Genomic DNA, 21,648 nt, shown 5'->3' on the forward strand with positions numbered 1-21,648 from the left:
TTGGAAATTGAAACTGCTTATCCCATTTTTATAAAAAAGCGTGGTTTAGATTTTTGAATTGGTAAAACATTGTACTGTTAAACAACCTGGACCACTTTTCAAAGGTCAGAATCAAAGCAACGCATTTCAAGATGGTAACAAGCGTTTCAATTGACCCAAACTTTGTGCTTGGAGGTCTTGTCTTCGTGCAAAGAAAAATAAGGGTCTGGTCTTGTTTTTACTGCTGTCGGTAGCAGATTGCCCACAGCCACCTCTGATGGAAGACTTTTGTCGTCATTGGAAGACGTGAAGAGATAGTGCCATGTTTGGGCAGTTGCCCTCACATACATGCCAGCCTGTAGCAACAAGAAGCAACGCGACCGCACAAAACCCCACACCACGGGCCAGATCAATGGATTTCAAGCGATGAGCTGAGGAACACCCTAACGTGTCCCGGAAAACCCGAACCTCAGTGACCTCTCTCAGTGATCTCACCATCTCCTGCTCCTAAATGACCTCAGTTTGTAACATAACATCTCCTTTGTGTCCAAGTCCAAGGTTTAGGAGCCTCCCCACCCCTGAAAAGGGATCACGACCCCCTTGTTCAATCCTGTATGTCACAGCACTTCTTTGGTGATGGGTAGGGAAGGCTGTAGGTCCTGCTGGGCATGTTCCCAGTTGGCTGTGGGCCTTTCTGCACTGCAGGATAAAGTCCCCTCCAAGCTGTGGTTGTCCCAAGTCAGATTCAGCAATGCAGGAGCATGTGATTTTCTGTCTGGTGGTAAACTGGAGAGAGGGTGGAAAAAACTTTCCTCTCTTCCGTCCTCCCCAGCAAAATGCAGGCCAGCTGGAATTTGTTCTGTGACTATTACAGTTCTTGCTCTTTGAGCTACTCAGCTGCTTTTCATAGAATCATAGAATCGTTAAGGTTGGAAAAGACCCTTAAGATCATTGAGTCCAACCGTTAACCCAGCACTGCCAAGTCCACCACTAAACCATGTCCTCAAGCACCACATCTACCCGTCTTTTAAATACCTCCAGGGATGGGGACTCAACCACTTCCCTGGGCAGCCTCTTCCAGTGCCTGACTGCCCTTTCGGTGAAGAAGTTTTTTCTAATATCCAACCTAAACTTCCACTCATCCTATTGCTTGTTATTAGGGAGAAGAGACCGACCCCCACCTCGCTACAGCCTCCTTTCAGGTAGTTGTAGAGAGCGATAAGGTCTCCCCTCAGCCTCCTCTTCTCCAGACTGAACAACCCCAGCTCCCTCAGCCGCTCCTCATAAGACTTGTGCTCCAGACCCTTCACCAGCTTCATTGCCCTTCTTTGGACACGCTCCAGCACCTCGATGTCCTTCTTGTAGTGAGGGGCCCAACACTGAACACAGTATTCGAGGTGCGGCCTCACCAGTGCCGAGTACAGGGGGACGATCCCTGCCCTGGTCCTGCTGGCCACACTATTCCTGATACAAGCCAGGATGCCATTGGCCTTCTTGGCCACCTGAGCACACTGCTGGCTCATGTTCAGGCAGCTGTCAACCAACACCACCAGGCCCTTTCAGCCAGGCAGCTCTCCAGCCACTCCTCCCCCAGCCTGTAGCGTTGCATGGGGTTGTTGTGACCCAAGTGCAGGACCCGGCCCTGAGCCTTGTTGAATCTCATACAGTTTGACCAGTTAGAAAACAAATAATAAACATCAGCACAAACAATACTGAACATGTATTGTTTTTGGGAAGAGGAAGCTTGGAGGATCCCTGGAGCAGTTACAGGAGCTGGCCGCCCCTTCCCAGCTCCAAGCCACACCAGACTGGCCCGAGAAATCCTCACCTGGCCACCGCAGGGCAGTGCTGGAGCCACTGAGCAGCTACTGACCCGGCAGAAAATGATGTGGCCGCGTTTGATTTCTGTGTAAAAACGCTGATTTGTAACTGGTATTTTAATCCCTAGGAAACATAGTGAGTGGGTGTAATCTCTGTAGCCCTTGTCTGATATTTAATATAACAATATAAAGGCACTCAAAGTACTTAATACATAGGCGTGACTTACTGTAATAGAGAAAACATGATTTTCAGCTGGGGAAAAACTTTACTGAGTAAAACTCACGTGAGCTCTGACCCTTTAGGACTTTTTGGGCAGTAATGCATTATTTATAGAAATTATCATATGTACTTTGCGTTCTGTCTTTGCAAATTAACCAGATCAGGCCAGTAGCACTATCCCAACCTACAAACCTTCTTATCACACAGATAGGCACGAGGACTGTGGGTTTATGGCATATATAATTCACCTGTCCCCAGCTGTAGCCCACAGACAGAACCTCATCACTGCACAACAGGAGGACTTTCAATGCGGGGGAAGGACTCCAAACCAGGTATGGGGCAACTCGTGTGGTGTTTCATTGCCCAGAGAAATCACCATCACCTATAGGTACCTTTCTTGACCCTTTGGCTCAAGAACCTGTGATCACTCATACCTCTCGCAGGTTTCCAAGACAGGGCCCTCGATCTCTTATATAAAGCATGCTTTGTTCAATTAGTCCAGCACGTAATGCTTTGTTCTCATGAATTTTGGAGCTACTCTGATGTGCAGTAAGGCAATTGAGACTTAATTTCATTATTCATCTCAATATGTTCCTGTTGTATTCAGAGAACAGACTCTGGGCCCTCCTGTGGCTAATTTAGCACCTGCAAATCCCTATGCTTAAAGCCAACGGCTGAATAACCTACTGAATGAATTTGCAGGAACTACGCACAGGTCAAATCATCATTCTGGCTGGGAAGACTTTTTCTTTTTCCCTTTAGAAACTTTGTGCACACTTTCCTGTCTCAAAAGGAGACCATCATGTCCTAGCTCCCCAAGACCTGGCTGTATCCCACTTTTTTTTTTATATTATAATATATATATTTTTAATTCCTTTTGACAAAATCTGAACAGTTTGAGGGAAAGCAATGTACCTGGAGGATCTGGGCCACCCTCAGATTGGAGCTGTTAGCAGTTACCTCCTCAGCTGCCATGGAGGACCCACTGAAGTTAAGCAAGAACACGCTATTTAAGCTAAAATAGTTAAGAAGTTCCTAAAGAAGCCTTCTTCACCTACACCAACAGACTCTGCACTGATATGGATGAAGACTGATCAAAAAGCCATTCTGCTGTTTCCACCACAAACACAGCAGCTTCTCGAAGTCTGAAATAAACAAAGTGCAGTAAAATCCAAGACTTTTGGTCTAAATTTGCAAGATGCTATCTTCCCTAAATCAGATGATGCAAGTTTTAGAATGGCTTAGCCTTATCAGCTGTGCTTACTCATTCTTGCTGTTTGCACTCTTTATGATGCTTCAGAGTTCAGTAGTCATTACTGCAGATAACCAAGCCTCAACAGGAATGTGCATGTTTACCCTGCCCACTCCGTATTTTCTTTTAAAGGATGAATTTCAGCACCTTGGAAGACAATGGTAATAAGATTCTGTACCTTAAATCACGTAACCATAACATACATTTATGCCGCTTTCTTGGTGCAGTAGCAAGACTTTCTCCTCAATTGTATAACCCAAGCTGGAAATGCCTCTAAAAGCTGATCTATAAATTCAGTTTAGGATTTTCTTTTAAACCACGGAGTATGCATGACTGAATATTTGTTATGCAACCATAACAACTGTCCTTTTCAAGAAAGATTCCTGCATAATGCGAATACAGAGAATCCAAGGCAAACATGACTTGATCTTAAAACTTTAATAGTAAAAAAAGTGTAAAACCAAACACACTGCTGAAAACTTATCAGTAAGAATGAGAATTTAAGTGTTCAAATTCAGAATAGTGCAAATTTTCTTCACTCCCCTCCAGCTTCTTCCAAACTTAAATCACTTTGGTTAAGATACTCAGAAGTATTGGCAAAAAATGAACTTTTGACGTACATTTTTGGCTGCATTATTTCTAACACATACAAATTTAGTTTCAGTCTTTACAAATAAATCTTAAATACGTCTCTATCAATCATACAGCTGTAGAGATCACGGTCACCTTTACTTACATCTGGTTTTATAACGTTTTGAAATTAGTTTCAAGATGATTACAAAACTGTCTCCCCAGCAGGTAGCATACTTCTTGAAACAGCTGAGCCGATCCAGTCCTCATCTGAGGACATAATTTCTTCAAGCAGTCCTATAAAATGTGATTATTTAGATTTTAAACATTTGAGGAAGGATCTTATACCAATGAAATTACTCTTGATTTACACCAAAGCAAGATTAGAATTGGGGTCCGCTCTGTAATACAGACTTTGTGCTAAACTTTTCCTGCTACAAAAAAGCACAAGCAGCAGTTATAGCATTCCCTTAGAAGAGTGAAAACAGCCAGAACACTGCTACCTTGCCTCAGCATCTTTTTTGACGGGTCAGTCTTTAACCGATGCCTCTAACTATATCTGAAGCCATGTAAAATTGGAAATGAACACAAAAAAACCCTGCATAATACAAAAAGGCAAATTCATAAAAGTTTACAAGTACACCATAACCACAAAATTGGAGTATTTCTAAAAATTTGGGTTCAATGAAAGATACAACAAAACTAGCTTTACTAGTTAAATAAATTATTGCTCCATTTGACTCCATGCAGCATTGAAATGAACTCAGAACCCTTTTCTCTTTAATCTCTCATAAGAAATGATCGATATTGAAGAGAACGCGAGGCTCAGATTTACTGTACATTGCACTTCAACTTTAAGACCTAATACTTGCTATTTAGGTCTCCTGTGGTCTAAGCTATCCAATGAATACGTTGTGCTCACCAGAACTAAGTATTAAGAAACACCAAATGTTTAATGTAGTGACATAAGCACTTTTTTTCTTTTTTAAGAAGGCAATCACAGATTGCAAGTTCTATAGGGTCGTGAAAAAACAAGTAGTGATCTCCTTCAGAAACTGAACTGAGAAAACAAGCTGTTCGCTGTTCTTCACATACAGTTTAAATCACATTTTTGGCTCGCTTCTGTTTTCAATCATTTCAATCAAAACCCTGGCTCAAACAGAAGCAAGATCAAGGACACCTCTAGGAGGAAACTGCAGATCTAAGGAGTTGGGGGCACATACTCAATGGCCAAGCAATGGCCTGCAATGCATGTTCTTTCAGTGACACCAGACATTCAAGATATCCAAGACCTTCTTCAGCAAGACACTGAAGCATACATCTAATATTAAGCAGGAGTACTCACATACGCTTAAATTTCTTACTGAATTGGGGCCAGAATTTGATTCTTGCAAATCTGACTGCAAGCTTCAGAAGTAATGAAATTTCCAGTCAGAATTTCCTGATAAAGTTCACGTTAGAACAAGATTGTCTCCAGTGTTCACCTATTGTACTGAAGTAATTTAGAAATTCCAAACTAAGTGACTTCCAACCTTTCATCCCTCCAACCCTCTCTACTGTCAAAGACAGAAACTTAATGCAGCATTACAAGTAAGGGCATAACTCCTTCATAAGACTCCTAAAAGCATTAGTGCAATGCCTTTAATCTGTTTCGATCACTCTTATTTTTAAATAACCCTATTTTTTAAAGATTTGGATAAATACTATTCCTATTAAACCATACTTCATCATTGTTAAGCACCATCGATCTACTTCCTTTGGGCACTGATACAAGAGCTTGTAATTAAATTTCAGTTTCAAGGCTTTAAAATACGGCAGCTGCTTCAATAACTTACTTTGGAATCTAATACTTGGAAAACTGCCACTTAGCCTGAACAGTTGTATGCAACTTGGTGTTAAACTCTTCCAGAGAACAGCCATACGCAAATGCTTATGCGGTAAATCAGGGTAAGATTTCAAGATAAGCAGTTAATTTCACTTGGCTATTCTAAGAGTGGATTAATATTTTTTTCCACAAGTCATTTGTGCAGTGAGCCCATAAAGAGATTATTTTTTCTAAATAATCTTCAATTTAAAACAGGAACACATCTTCGTAATGTTGCTTTCACACTGGCACTGTGCTCTCTTCTTCAAAGGTTTAGTCATTGTGTGGTTTCTCTGGAATACCCTATGGATAAAAAACAAACACGTTATATTTTAATACCATCTGATCAGTGACTACATTATGCAGTATTTTCAATGATTAAATAGTCAACTAGCTTCAGTTAGACTGACAATGACCTAGCAGTCATGGCTTCTTATAAAATCTCAACAGGGACATGCTCCTTAACTGCAGACAAAAAAGTCACTATGGGTCTGTGCTGCCTCAGTTAGCGCATCTGATAAAAAGCAGCGTGATTGGTAGATGGATTTATAAGACTTTGTTAGCTTTCCTCCCTATCTCAGTTTATTTCTTAGCAGAAGGAACGCAGTGCTTCACTTAACGGGCATTAATTCAGGTTTCTCACAGCCCTCTTTCAAACTGTCTTCAAGCATAAGTTACTTTATTTTCCAAACAAAGCCTGGTATCACATAGACTTACTCATTTCCTCCTAAGGCCCTTTTCTAGTATGAAACCCTATAGTATGTCAGTGTAAGAAATGTAACCAACTTTTCTTTAAAAGAAAGCTTGTAACATGTTCTTCTCAGTCTAGAGCCAAAATGCCAACGTATTTGCAAGTAATGAATGCGTTCACAGTTCTGCAGCCTGTAGCAAACAATAGATATTTGTGAGGTCCAAGTTCTGAATACCACCCTAGTTTGCCAGATGTTGAGAATGATGGTTACAACTCAGGAGTGTTGCCATCCATTTAACCCAGATGATGAGCAACTGACTGAGTAACTTTAGGTGTCACAATGAGCAGCGAGGGCTGATGGCAGCAGCAGCACCTTCACCTTTTCTCTTGAAATCAAGCTATTAAAGAAAATGTTGGATTTTATCCTCAAGCTGATAGCAAAAAAACCCCAAAACAACCCAACAAACAAACAAAACCCAAACCCCTCTGCTAACAGCAGGTTTGCTTCAAGGTAACACTGTACTTGGTTACTGCATGTAAGCTCACTTGAAATCCAAGGACTGAAAAGCAGCAAGCACCTCCCAGCTAACATTTCTCAGGATGGGAGGGGATGTCTCAGGGACGCTTCTCATTCTACTTCTTCAAATTTCTTTTCTAACTGAAAAAGCTAGGCAGGGGCTGAGGAAGAAGCAAGGCAACTTTACTCCACTAAAGTATTTCCCACAGGTGCTGCCTTCTCCTCTAGACACGCCCAGAAAATATCTACTGTTTGATCTGCAGCTGTCACATGCAGCCAAACAGCTCAGGGACTACAGGAGAATATAGCTACAAAAATAACTGTTTTATTCAGGTTAAGTTTAAAAAAATGCAGCATTCCATCTTCTTGCCACATTCGCAATGGCTGACAAAACAGACGGATGCTTTTGGGTCATCTCTATAGAAGAAAGACCTAGTAGGCTGAATGCTACCATTCTGTTTTAGAAGTGGAATTATTTGCATTTCCAGCACTGAATGCTTCAGTGACTTATGGAAGTGTTCCTATGAAAACATTGGGCTTCTCCAAGTTTTTCCAGACTAAGTAATGGTAATGTAAAACACATGAGAAGATACTTCTAGATAACCAGCATAGAATGCTTTGCCTTGCCAACTTCCCTCTTTCTTTGTAAGGAAGATGACAAGACTGACAGGAAAGTTGCAGGCAGGAGCCATTCTGATCTTAACTACATTCAGGTGATATGCCAGGGGAAAAGGAGTCAAAGGGAAAAAGAAAAAGTCCTATGTGCCTACATTTATTTTAGCTCTTTCTTCTTTAATGCTCCCTTCCTTTGCTTTCTCACGTAAGCAGCATAGCAACTGGAAGTACTGCATATGTCAATGTGAAATATAGAACTTTAGTAAATAACTGACTATAATTTTATTCCGAGACTCTGCTTGCAATAGCAAAGCTTCAGTAAAACTATATTAATACATCTTTTTCACTTGATGTGAATGGCAAATTTAAAAAGAGAAATTATACTCTCTCTTCCCCCCCACAGGTAGTCCTAAGAAAAAACACACGCAGATAGTATGCACCACTGGGATTTGAAGGCGGAGGAGTGAGCTTGTATTTTAAAGGACCTGAGAGCAAACCAGGATTGGCTGTAAAGGTAAGATTGTGACCATGGTCCCGGGAGATCTGTAAGTTGGTATGAAGTCAGCATGAAAGAAAAACCTCAAGAACAGGAGTAGATCTGCCCCATGCTTTTCATTTTTTTAACAGCTGTTTCTACAAGACGTTTCTGTTAATTTACTGTAACTGAGAATCAATACTAAAGAAATTGATCTTTAATGTTAGCCAGTAGTGGTCAAGCAACATGGCTCTCTTCCCCAGCTTGTCTCCAAGTCTACCCATCTGCAGCATCAAGTTCAGACTATCCACATTAGAAGAACATTAGCATCCACCCACTGGGTTAGCAAGGCTAGGCAGAAGAGACAGAGCCTGTTCCAGGAAAGACAGCTAGCTTTACACTCGTCTTTTTACTCGTTCATGGTTCAGTCCCAAAAAGCAGCTCTCCCCCTTGCTAAACAGTTCGAAGACTAATATTTCAGGAACTCCCAAGTCTACAAATGCCTTTCCTTCAGTAAAAATTAAAGGCCCCTAAACCACAGCAGCCTTAGAGAAGTTGAATACTTGAAAGATGTTTTCCAAGATAAAGGACTTCTGTAGCAAAGACGACAGAAGTTAAATCAATACAGTATTAATTATTACTATTCATCAGCGTCAGAACACTTCTCACAACCAAGCCTTAGGCTGACATGCAAGCATCCAGCCAGGTTTACTCGTAAGTACACTAAAAGGAAATAATTACTTAAGAACCTAGCAAATGAGAGAGTAATTTTTACTACATTATCCCAAACATGGAGTGATACTTGAACTACATCTTAAGTGACCAGAAAGAAGATATTTGATTCTAGAGTGGTGGAATTTAATGCTATATAGCGACATTTCCTTTCATCACATAACAAACAGGTTTTACTGGATAAATAATTAGAGAAGGCCCATCTGTGTCTCAGTTTTCTAGCTACCCTAGATGCTAATTCAAAGTACTGACAGAGCAGGAGTGATTAAGATTTTCACCAGAAATGGCATACTGATTCCAGTCTTATTTAGGCTGTTCCTGGGAAAAGTTATATACAGAAGATACTCAAACACTGACTAAGACAATTCCCACTCTACTGGCAACACAGGTTGTACACTTACGTTTCAACTCTTGGGAAGATATCTGTTTATCTCTGTCAATTTGTGAGTCATACCCTTAAAGGCATACTTTGTTCTTGGACTAACAACAATGGAAGGTATTTGGATTGTTAAAGGAAACGCTAATTATATGGTAATTACCATAGCCAGTTGGCGTCCTATGTTTCCTACAGTCACACCTCCTGAGAAAAATATACATGGAAGCCAAGAACGGATGTAAAGGAAATCTGGGGATGTATACCTAGTAAACAAAAGGAAATAAGTTAGAGACAGGTTATTACCACCACCTTACATACTGTTAACAAGATGCTATAGAATTCGCTTCCTGGGCCCAAACAAAAAAACCAGTAACATAGGAGAAGAAATAGGGAGACCAAATTAAGTCTGTTAACTTAATAAGCTTCTAAAACCCGATGTCCGAGCCAGCAAAGTTTAGAAATTCTCTCTCCTAAGAGCCAGTTAATGATATACCAAGCCAGGAGAAGTTCAGTTTGCTGAGCTGTTACCTTTTCCACATACATCCCAATTTGTCTGCTCCCCACCCTCCACCCTCAGTTCTCAATTTCATCACTTGGAACAAATGGACAATTAGGTGCCTTAGACAGACAAAATGTCTTATTATAAGAACATGCTCAATATGTTAATAACTAACTTCCCTGATTTTAGTTAAGACAAGAGTTGAAATAGTATTTTAAAAGCACAACTTACTGATAAACACCATTATATACAAGAAACTGGGTTATCAGAGTTGCTACAAAGGCTATTGTAATTCCAAGTCCAAGACCACTTCTTGAACGGTCAAATGTCCACCAAAGACCCAGTGATAAAGCTGCTAGAGTCAGGGACAGCTGGACGTTGTTTGCAAAATCTAGTTTCTGGAAAAAGATGTTAAGGACAATCCTTTTAAGTCTGCAGACATCCTGCTGCTGAAACTGAACAAGGGAGAACTCAAATTGAAAGCGAGCGAGCATGATTCCGTATCTCTAAATACAACATATTAAGGATCTGGTTTTCAGACCTGCCGAGCAATCATAGCTCTTGCAGACTTTGACAGCAGTGTGAGTGCAAAGGCACCATCATTTTTTGTCCCACTGAGCATCTAAAGAATATGCTGTATCGTAATATATTTATCTTTTGTGGATTTTTGTCTCAAGTAACCCAGTTATCCCCGCTGATTTAGGTTTTCTGCTCAAAACATCATTATTCAACACAAAGAACACTCTTACTGAAGAGTTCAGTGTACCTTGATAGTTCATTGTGTTAAATATTAGATGTAGACAACTTACAGATTAAAATAACACGACTTATACTGTTATACTTGCAGTTAAACCAGACATACTATGATGCCTATCCCTCCCCCCCCCAGCTACTTTTAAGTGAACTGTGTTATCTATCTTAAAGTAACTACTGCAGTGTACTGCAGGTCTCACAGAAGTTTGTCTCTGCCAGCAGCACCACCCTTACCTTTGTAATTCTCCCAGATGTGAACAGGCGAGACTGTTTCATGACAACAGACTAAGCACATCGAGCAACAATGTAAACTAGTTCAAGGATACAGCACTTGCATGATTAATGCCAACGAAAACAGCTATACATCGCATTACACTGGCCCACTCTCTCTTGAATTTGTGTGGTTCCCCAAGGTGGCTGTCAATGCAGGGATACAGCAGGCCAACGACAGCTGCAAGAGAAGTAACACTATTTGTACTAACCGATACACAACAATTACTTCAATATTACTAAATATTTGTTTGGCAAATAATTGCTTGACAAAAGTAGTGAAGTGCTTATCACAATACTGCACGCCTGATGAAGAAAAGACAATTATTATCCCCCTTCCCTCTTTAGAAAAGAAAAAACCCCACTCTGACAAGCAATATTCTGTTGGAACCTTTAAAGCAGAGATATATATTGCTACGTTAAGGTATCTGACTTCAAGCTCCTTTTCTCCCATGAGCATCTCTCATTTGACATCCTGAACAGATGCTTGTTTTGCACCAACAAACAACAAAGCATAACAAAAAGCTTAATTACACTGAGGAATGGAATATGCATTTATTGCTCACGTGCAGGGCGGACAGTTTTATGAACCTGACTCATTAGCTGTGCATCAGGCCCTGAATTAAATATTCACCTCGACTCAAAAGTTTCTTGGCAGAGCTGCTTTCTCTCCTCCTGGGCCGTACGTCAGCCTATGCCGCCATCCAAATCAGATGAATTTCGATACCAAATAGAAGCAGAGCTGAACTTAAAGAAGGTCCTGCCATCAGTCATATTTATGTCAGGGCAAAATAACTACTCATACTATTAACCAGACAAAGGTTTTATCCTCATATAGCATTTTCTCAGCCTTATCAGCCTGCAAATTGGTTGCAGAAGAAAAACATAGGCTAGTGTTAGCTCAGTTGCTAGCACAAACACTAGATGAGTTTCATTCTTCTAAGCCTTGCAATTCCATGTGTTGCCACCAACTCCAGGCTCAGACGTGCTGCTTTAACTGTATGTAACATGTATGTTTGTTGCCTTTCCTACCCCTTTTTTTTCTCCTCCTTAAACTCCTAAGAGGAATAACTTCTACCTTAAGAAGGCTACAAGACATACCATTCTAAGAAAAACACGTGATCTGATGCCGAAGCAGTTTCATTATTCTGATGCCAGTTACCTGGACTTTTACCTTATGATAAGAGCTAAATGCCAACGCTTAATCCAACCATGACAGGACTATAAGAACTCTCATCGGAGCATACCTCGGGGCAGTCTTTTTACTATGCAGTTTATCATTCATTCAAGTTTATGGCTTATCATTCATACTCCGTTACTATGAGGTACAAATAGCACATGACAATAGCACTGTGTTAAAAAAAAGCACGGAACAGCTGTTTGGAGTATTTTCAATGCAAATTAAAAAGAGATTACAGTGGGTTTATTTCCTAAGATGTAACGCCTTTTTAACCCCCAAACCCTTCGTTTTGTTTTGACAAGGACAGGAGGGCGTTGTTAACGCCAGAGCACCGGGTAAGCGCCGGCTGCGACGTCAACCGCGCCGCGGCTCGCGGTTTTTTTGCGGTATTTTGCGCTGCAGAGCTGAGGGCGGGCAGGGGCAGGGGTGGGCAGGGGCGGGCAGGGGCAGGGGCGGGCAGGGGCAGGGGCAGCGCGCGCCCCCGCACGTGACTTCCTTGTTTTTCAGCCCAGCCCACGGCCAGTTCGCGCCGGCAGCCAATGGCGAGCGCCGCCCGCCACTCACCAGTTCGCCGGCAGCCAATGGGCGCCGAGGGGCGGTGACGCGGGGCGGCAACGCCCCGCCGCGCCCACTCGTGCCCCGCCGTGGGGCAGCGGGGAGCGGGAAATCCCGCACCGAGCTCGCCCCTCGCTGGGGAATCGCGGGTGTTCCCACGCCCACCGCCGCGGGAAAAATGCGCTTTGCCCGCACGGAGAGTGCACCGGCTCAAAAAGAAAAGGCTTCCGACACGCGGGAAGTGCGTGGGTGGCTCTGGCGTGGGGCTAAAGCCGGAGTGGGCACGCATCCTTCCGAAAGCCAGAGTTCACGTCAGTTACGCCGGGTGATGGAAGCGCTGAGCTCCCACGCGTGCGGGTCAGAATGCGGCCCCACCGCCACCTTTCCTCCCCACGGGGCAAAAATAAACCCAGCCCACTCGTGGATGTCAGGAACTCACCTGCCGCTGTCCCGCAGCACGGCGGCACCCACCAGGCGGAGGAGAAGAGCGTGGAAATGACTTCGTCAGGGAAGAGCGTGACGTTTCTCTGGATCTGCAGCAAGTTCAGCACCAGGGCCATGAACGCCCCGACCACGAAGAGGACCAGGCTACGCTGCACCAGGTGCTGGCTCAAGTTCAAGGTGCCGGCGGTGCCGGCGGCGCCGGGGCTGCGCGCTCCGTGGCCCACCAGCGGCAGCGAGGGGCTGGAGACGGAGGAGCTCAGCATCTCGCCCACCTTGGCGGCCAGCCCCGCGGCCGTGTCCCCCAGCTGCGTTTTGTGCCTTCCCCTGGCAGCGCAGGAACGGCTCCAGGCGCAGTTCTCCAACCTGGGCATTGGCTTCGGCCGAGTCCTGAAAGGCGGGCAGAGGCACGGCCCGTTACAGCCCCCGCCACCGGCTCAGGTCGCCCCCGTACGCGCCACGGACGCCCACCGCCGCCGCCTCCAGCACCAGCCGCGCTCCCGAAGGGCTCGGAAGGGGCTGGGGGGCAGGCGGGAGCCCTGCAGGAGCGGGGTGACCGGACCCGCCCGAGCAGCCGCAGGGCCGGGGGGCTGTGCTGCCTCACCCCGCCGGCGGCCGGGCCCCCGGCCCCAGCGACCCGAGCGGCTCAGCCCCGGGGGAGGACGCGGGCAGGGACCCGCGCTGCCCGCTCTCCCTCAGGGACGGCGCTCGCTTCTCGCCAAACCGCCGCCGCCCTCCACCACCACCCCCCGCCCTCTCACCTCAGGGGGCTGCGCCCGCTGCTCCCGCCGCCTCGGCCCGGGAGGGAGGGAGGGAGGGCGAACGGCCGCCGCCGCCCCGCGTAAGGTTTATAAGCCCCCGGCCGCGGGTGTCACGTTACCCGCCGCCGACCTACCGGCGGCCGGAGGCAGCGAGGGCCCCGCCGCTCCGCTCCGCCACCCCTCCCCTCGGGACGGGACGGGCCGCGCCGGGCGGGGCGGGGCCGGGCGCGAGCGCCGAGCGCGGGAGCCGGCGTCCAGTCGGGTGAGGCGGCGCAGCCAATCCGGGCCGGGCGGCTGATATGACGTGCAGGACACACCACCCGCCTTCCCGCGGCGCCGCCGGCCAAAGGCGGGCGGGGCGGGAGCGCGCGGAGGGCGCGCGCCGCCTCGGGGCGGGGTGAGGGGGGGTCAGGCGAGGCGGCCTCGGCGCTCCGCGGCCAACGGCTGGGGCCGGGGCGGGGCGGGGCGGGCCGCCCTGAGGAGAACCCGGGGGCCGGCCGCGGCCGCCCGCCCTCCCCGGGGCGGTGGCGGTGGTGGAGATGATATTGGTGGTGGTGGTGACAGCAACGGTGGTGGTGACTTCCCCAGTCCAGCCCTCGCCTGCTCGCCCGGCCCGCCATGGGTGGGTTGTCACAGAGTTGTAGAAGGGACCTTTACAGGCCATCCAGTCCATCCCCCCTGCAGTGGGCAGGGACATCCACAACCAGATCAGGGTGCTCAGAGCCCCATCCAGCCTGGCCTTGAATGTTTCCAGGGATGGGGCATCTACCACCTCTCTGGGCAACCCATTCCAGTGTTTCATCACCCTCATTGTAAAAAATTTCTTCCTTATATCTAGCCTGAATCTACCCTCTTTTAGTTTAAAACCATTACCCCTTGTCCTGTCGCATCAGACCCTGCTAAAAAGTCTGTCCCCATCTTATCAGCCCCCTTTAAGCATTGAAAGGCCACAGTAAGGTCTTGTCTTCTCCAGGCTGAACAACCCCAGCTCTCTCAGCCTTTCCTCATAGCAGAGGTGTTCCGTCCCTCTGATCATTTCTGTGGCCCATTTTGTCCCCTTAGGAGGTGGCAGTTCGTCACAGGGAAGGTTGAAGGCCTCTGCGGTGGCATCTCCTGAAGATGACGGGATCAGTGATGCCCGCTGCTGTAGTTCTAGAATGATGGTGTAAGGAGATCCTGCAGACACAGGGCTGCGTAAGGAGGCGGTGCCGAACCCAGGCACTGCGTCAGCAGCCAGCCGCGGGGTGCCCGGCAGGCCCCAGGCTCCTGCCTGTTACCCGCGGTGCTGACCACCTGAGCAGCTACTCTGCCAGCACCCCCAAAGCCTGGCTCTCGATGCGCCCAGCCTCGTCTAGCGTCATAAAAATACAGTTAAATGCAAGTTCACCCTCTGGGTTCTGCAAGGGTGTGGAAATTGGCCTAGCAGAGATGGTTAACTGTGTGTCCTGTACATCAGGTCAGAGTTTAGCACCAACAGCTGTCTACAGAGGACGACTCACCTGCTAGGCTTCTTTTTTAAGATGCCGGTTCTTCAGGACACACTGGACACTAGTGTGTTGATAGTAGGAATAACTGGATTTCTTGTTTATTTAGCTGGCCTCGCTGGAGCCAGCAGATCTTCTTTTTCACGAGGTATGCCCTCTTTACAGTTGGAAAGAATATAGGACCCAGTGGCTTCCCAAGCGCTGAGGGTTTAAGAATAGTTGCTAGCCATGCCTGACGGGCAGAATGATGGTCCAAGTTTTTGGACCATCAAAGTTCAGTGATGGTTCAGTGACGGTTCCAGTTGTCTTTCATCGGTGTGTTAAGTGTAACAAATAAAAAATATGGAATCAATTAAAGATATGGAAAGAGGCAGGTCCTCTGTACATGGGTAAAATTCATCTGGGATGTGGTTTTCCCTTCTGATCTTTGCTCAGTTCTAGCTGGGATGCAAGGAGTTTGGATAGCTGAGCCTGCTGAGCAATGTGCCTTTGGACAAGGTACTCGACTGTCTTGGTGATGGCCACATTGTTAGTGACACTGTTGGAAGTGACAGAAGAGCCCAATATTTTTCTCTTAATACTGACTGGCTTGGGATCAGCCCAGTCCTGCCTCGCAGGCTTCACTGCTTGACCACCATATACGTGTCCTCGGTACGCAGAATTGTACATATTCAGTTTCCATTGCTGTTTTGTCTCAGTCGTGTTCTGAAACAGCTTTTGGTTTTAGTCTCACGTGCTAAAATGGTTTGGATTCTTCTGTCAGATTTTTTAAGACATGATTTATTTCCCTTTCTTCATTTTTTTTCCTGACCCAGCGGACCTGCACTATAAGTTTTGAGTTTCAGAGAAAACAATCCTAATATATTGTCAGCATTTTATGGGTTCCTCTGCAGAAACATTTGATTTGTTCCAGGAAATCACATGCAGACATAACACTTCCCTTCATGGCAACGGTGTACGAGTTTTGAATTGACACAGGCAATTTGTCTGTATCCCTGGACCGCTAAGCAATACCTTCGGCAGCTCTAAATACGGGCTAGAACTCATTCCCTGGGAAATTTTCTTTCTTGTTGAATCACTTTGAGATTTATCAACAGGACTGCGGATCTGAGATAAAATGACCCATCTTTGTAAGAAATCTCTTTCTGGAATTGACCTGTGGGAAACAAATATAATTCATCCTTGCTTGTGCTACATCACTGCTTTATTTGAAAAGATATCTTTCTGTATTAAAATTTTTTCTCTGAGTCTTACCCATATTCTCAGTGTCTGGGCAGAGTTCACATTCCCTTGTGCTATGTCTGCTTGTTTTCTTTCCTGAAAGAACCTCTTAAGCATTTTTTTTATCCCGTGTTTTTCCTTTCCTCATGGGTATGTCTCCTTTGCTACGTCCTGCAGCATCTTTTTATTACTTTTTTTTTTTTCATATTCATAATATCATGTGGTGATGCCCTACTTTCTTCCAGGCTTCTTTCAGACAGCAAAGACCAACTTCTGAGATGGTAAAACTTGCTGCAGCTTTGCTAAAACCAGTGGAAGCAATATGACCGTGCACTAGTTGAGAAATTGGCCCTAAGCTTGTTTCTCTTGAAGTTACCTGCTTAGAATAAAGGCTAGACGCCCCTTTATGTTCGTGTCGCTTTACAGTCATATCGCTTTACGTTTCCTTTTAGAATCCTAAAAAGGGTTAGGCCTCTGCGTGCTTTGATTAATGCCTGAAATTTTGTGCTTAACAGTTATTTCTGGAAAGAAGTGCTCATGTGTCTTTGTAAGATTAATGACATCGTTATTTTTATCTCATACCTTAGCAAGGAGCAGAATCTGAAAGCACTCACAGCATCACTACTCATTACATAAATAAATAATTTCACCTGTTCTTTCATGCTTTCTGTATTAAACTCTGTGACGTTCTGGAATCTGACAACGTGCTTGTCTCACAAAGGCTGTTTCATGGGCCTCTTGGGCAGGAAACTGAGGATACTTGGACATTTTATTTTTCTCCCTACTTAAACTAGATCAAAAAAATGAGCTGGCTGCCGGTACAGTCTCAGAAGGCAGTGGTAAGGGATCACAGAGCAAGACCTGTATTATGCCTAAAGTTGCTCTCCTTCTGCTTTACTGGAGACTTTTTGGAATTTATTCACCTTCAAGAGTTTCTCCTGTTGATACAGAGAATAGAAACCTCCCCAGTCATAAGCTAAGCCTTAATCTCCTGTGTCTCTGCAAAAGGATTTAGTGACATGCGTTGTTTGATTCCTGATGCCGACCTTGTGTACAAGAGTTCAAATAATCTTTTGACATCAGCAGCAGTTTATCAGACTGAGTTCTTTCCTTTATCAGCGGTCTCCAGTGTAGTTGTGTGAATTCTCAGGAATCTGCAGCGAAGCCCGCAGATCGCGTGGTGCCTTCTCGGAGGTCAGCGTACCTCGGTAATAAATGGAGTATGCTGAGTTCTGTAGCGTAGTGTTGTGAAATTGCCCGAGTCCCAGTGCAGGATCTCATTAAAAGCTAAAAGGAGAAGGACGGGGAGTGATTACATGGTACAATAAGCAGTACGCAAAATGTACAGACTCTGAACAAGACAAACCCTAGCTGGAACACTTCAGGCGTGTAAAACAAAGGGGTAAAACAGAATGTGTTGGTGATTAGTATATAACAATGTGAGTCATCCACAGTGAGCAGAACCTAAAAACTCGGCTGTTTTTACATAATCTGAGGGTGAGAAACTATAGCTGGAGTCTGAGCACGGAAATTAAACCCTAAAATATCCTAAGAAAGCTCTATCTTTGTGTAGCTAATAATATCATAGTGGGTATATGACAAATGTTAATTGAAGTTTTTTTGTTTAGTTGCCAACATTTCTCTAGCTGCTTTTTTTACCGGAACAAAACAGAAAGAACAATTATATGTAGGCTGCAGTCTTCAAGTGTCTATAAATTCATGTAACAACTATCAGGTAATTAGTTAATTGACATCCCACATGCAGCTGTGGGTACTGTGTCACTGTCAATGAACCTCTGTCCTGACACAAAGACAGCGTCTTTGTCTCGGTTTCGACTTCATTCATCGCCATCGTTCTGCATATTTATGTAGCAGCGACCTCAATGAGTTCATACTTCATATCCAAGATGGTGATTTGCTTTAAACTTCATTGTGAAAAAATACTGTTTGCTGGTTACATTGTTGTTGAAAAAATTACTTCTTTGATATTAGTAGGTTTTTGAGGCTGATATGAGCAGTGTTACTGAGGCAAGCTGTTCTATCCAGGTATGATTAAAACCTGTTGGAATTCTGGTCTTGCTATATTTACATTTATACATTTATTTATAATACCTCCAGATCTTTGAAGATACTAATTAGAAGTGGTGTTTCGATCCTTTTTTTTTTTTTTTTACATTAGCTGTGACATAAAAAGCAGGGCACTTTAAGGAGTGGGTTTCCTTGAAAGTGAAATTATTGGCTATAATGCCTTTGTAAATGAGTAGCTAGTCAATTGTCATATGAGGGGGTGGCCAGTTTCTTATAATAGTAGTCGAAGTCATGGTAGTCTAAAGAATAGGTGAAATAAACAGACGTATCGTCATAAAAAAAGCCCATAAGGAACATTGTCTTTTATATGCATTTATTTCTTGATGGAAACACTACTTGCATGAAGAAGAAAACTAAGTACATTTCTATCGCCGATCCTTACACAACATCAGGTTTCGTAAAAGGGTTCCTCCAGGGTGTATGTGCAAGCACGTCCATAGCTGATTGTAAGCTCAAATGTTTTTCGCTTGTTTGGCAACCTGGGACTTGGTCATTCCCATGTAGGATAAAAAGGAAATTTCCTCAAGGATTGCAATGTGAACTAAGTTCCCCTTACAGCCCTCTTCTCGTGGTACACAGTTCCAGCACTTTTTGACCGCTCATGATGGCAACCTTCCCCCTCACGCTTGTCATATGTGCCTGAGGAAGATGCTTCTGGAATTCATGTGCCAGTTTGTAGGGTTAACCATGAAGCCACCGCAAAGGAGTTACTCCCCCAGTACATGCTTAAAGCTTTAGACTTCATCATGCTACAGTGCGGGAGGTGTGTAGTGACACTCTCCTGTAGCTATTCAGCTCGGAACGAGTAGTTACACAGGAGAGGAAGGAACTTCACAGCATCCTCGTTTTCCAAACTCTTCTCACTATGTCAGGTAGCAGGACTGTTCCCGTCTAGGAGAGCTAGCTGCAGCCTCGATGTCTGATGACATAGCCAAGGCCTAAATCAGATGAGCAATTCTCTGCTCTGCCCCTTCCTTCCCTGTCCTTACTGCGGTAATACCTATAAATAGCAGAGCTGTGGCTACCGAGAACAGACTCAATGTCACACACTCCGGTTATATCTGTACGTCTTCATGTCCATTAAACTCTGGAGCACAGTGGCCGGGAGCTATAGAGCTGTTGCTATCATATGGGAAACACTTTCTTCCAGAGCTTGTGACATAGGATGATTCTGCCCAATTCAAATTGCTTTTTAAAAGCAAGTACTTTAAGACATCTATTGCTCATCTTCCAGGACAATGTTATGACTGCATGAAAGAGGTCAGAGGAGGTGCCTGAGTACTGCCACTGCCTCTACCAGGCTGCCATCTTGAGAGCGGTGAATATGTAGAGCTAATCTCATAATGATTTTTTCTTCCATCGTGCTGTAGAGTCCTATATTCAGAGAACAGTCTTGGTTTTGAACAGGACATTGGGAAAAGCTTTCCAGTGCAACGCTCCCAACGCAAGCAGGAAGACCAACGCAGAGGAAAAACAACATCGGAGAGAGAATGTGCGCGTGTACGAGGGTGTGATGTGGCATCAAAGTGTGGCTCCCATGTTGCATCTTGATTAGCAGTGTAAATGTGGCCACTTTTCAGGCAAAATCTTAAGATTCCCATTTCAGTGATTACATCAGTATTCTTAAATGCAGTTCACTATACCTAGGTGGTAAGAATTGCTGTTAGGTGTGTTTTAAGATCGCCAAGCTGAACTTTAAGTTAAAGACATGCAGCGTATGGGAAGCCTACAACTTTGCCTGGTGCGATACTTTAGAAGCTGCTGAGGCTAGGTTATTCTGAAAACTGTATTTACTTAAAGCCAAACCCTTCAGCTTTTATTCATAAAAGGACACACTTGTAATAATGAGATCAGGCCACTTGCATGCAAACCCAAAGGATGTCATTATGTGCTAAATTGTACGAGTTATATGCTAACGTAAAATATGTATAAAGCTAACTCTTGCTATCACTGTAATGCAGGATTAGACCTTATACAACAGCTTTAAATATGCCACAGTAAATTTTACTATTTTTACAGATGCTGCTAACAGATTAGTTTTAAATCAAATACTAGGTTAGGATTCTGCAAATTTCATCTTGTTAATGATCTGAGCTGCACGCTGCCATCTTCGCTTGCTTATTCAGGCTTATTTTGGGATGTTGCTTATGCACAGTGCCGAAGGAGTTCAAAACACATAGGGGAACAATGTGCACGGTTTAGGAACATGCACTGTCCCCGCTCAGTTTGCTCAGATTAACACACGTAATGGAGGTGCCAAAGCCAGTAGCCGTTGCTTTCAGTTGCCCTTGGAGAGAGCAGGGGGAAATAGTACCTCCAGAGGGCTGCTGAGATCCCAGTTTGTCTGGACTGGCCTTGGGACGTGCCCGTTCCTCTCCTCTGACTGCAGCGAAAGCTTCTGCTTTCTTCATTCAGAAGTAAGCAAAGTAAGATAGAGCCAAGCTTTGAGGTCAGAAGGCAATGATATGTTTCTACTCTGTTATCACACAGAATGGTTTATAGGTGCAGAACTCACCCAGGTTTCACTGTTTGGTCAGGCTGGTTTGTGTATTGCCTCACAAGGTCAGGCGTTCGTGACATTTGTAAAGATGAGATTGGTGCCTTTGTGTCTATTGCAGAGGCTCAGAAACTGTGATTGCAAAAAGACCTCATGGCAAAGAGGCATTAACCTCTTGGGTATTACTAGTTTCTTATGTCTCACATCCAGCAAGTGAGAAACAAACACAAGGAATAAAGAATGATAACCCCGTCGGAGGAAACAGAAGAAACAAATACAAAATGCCTCAAGATGTAATGGCTTTGTGTTCCCCATCTGAGAAGCTAAAAAGTCTCTGCATCCCATCTGAGAAGCTATCAGTCTTCTCATCAGCCAGCCTTGGCATCTATTCAACTGAATATGTATTTAATTTTCTCACATTCACTGGAGGAATCTCAGCTGGAAAAATCAGGCAGGCATCTATCCCCTGCTTCTGAATCAGCAGCAGAAAGATTTGTGGATATCAAAGAGAACTTGCCTGTATTTTTTAACATGTAAGAATCTGCTGGTTTTGCTGCTTTGTGGTTAGCTGGTTGCCTGTGTTTGCATGTGGAAATCTTTGTTCTTGTGCTGTGTTTTTTCTCTGGAATGCTATGAGCAGTTGTTTTTGTTTGTTCATACTCGGGTGGAGCTGTCTAATTGGGTAAATATTTGCAATATTATCCTTCAACGCACAGAAGACAAAGAGGGCCGGATTCCTATTGACATAAATGGCCTTTTACACCAGCCCAGCAATGTAAAGGCTTAAA

The 21,648-nt window shown here is 44.6% G+C and overlaps 1 protein-coding gene across 1 annotated transcript; it reads right to left on the minus strand.

Moving 5' to 3' along the window:
* Positions 1-3,690: 3,690 nt before the first annotated feature.
* INSIG1 (insulin induced gene 1) lies at positions 3,691-13,774 on the minus strand. The gene is made up of 6 exons (XM_087730157.1): positions 13,571-13,774; positions 12,808-13,199; positions 10,690-10,814; positions 9,842-10,008; positions 9,275-9,374; positions 3,691-6,008 (listed from the first exon to the last, which is right to left on the minus strand). The coding sequence occupies exons 2-6, from the start codon at positions 13,181-13,183 to the stop codon at positions 5,979-5,981; spliced, it is 798 nt and encodes a 265-aa protein (XP_087586283.1). The 5' UTR covers positions 13,184-13,199; positions 13,571-13,774; the 3' UTR covers positions 3,691-5,978.
* Between the last annotated feature and the right edge of the window lie 7,874 nt (positions 13,775-21,648).

This window comes from Nipponia nippon, unplaced genomic scaffold, assembly GCF_047370975.1.
Source record: "Nipponia nippon isolate SJK-2023a ecotype South Korea unplaced genomic scaffold, ASM4737097v1 scaffold_1, whole genome shotgun sequence".
NCBI classification, from domain to species: Eukaryota; Metazoa; Chordata; class Aves; order Pelecaniformes; family Threskiornithidae; genus Nipponia; species Nipponia nippon.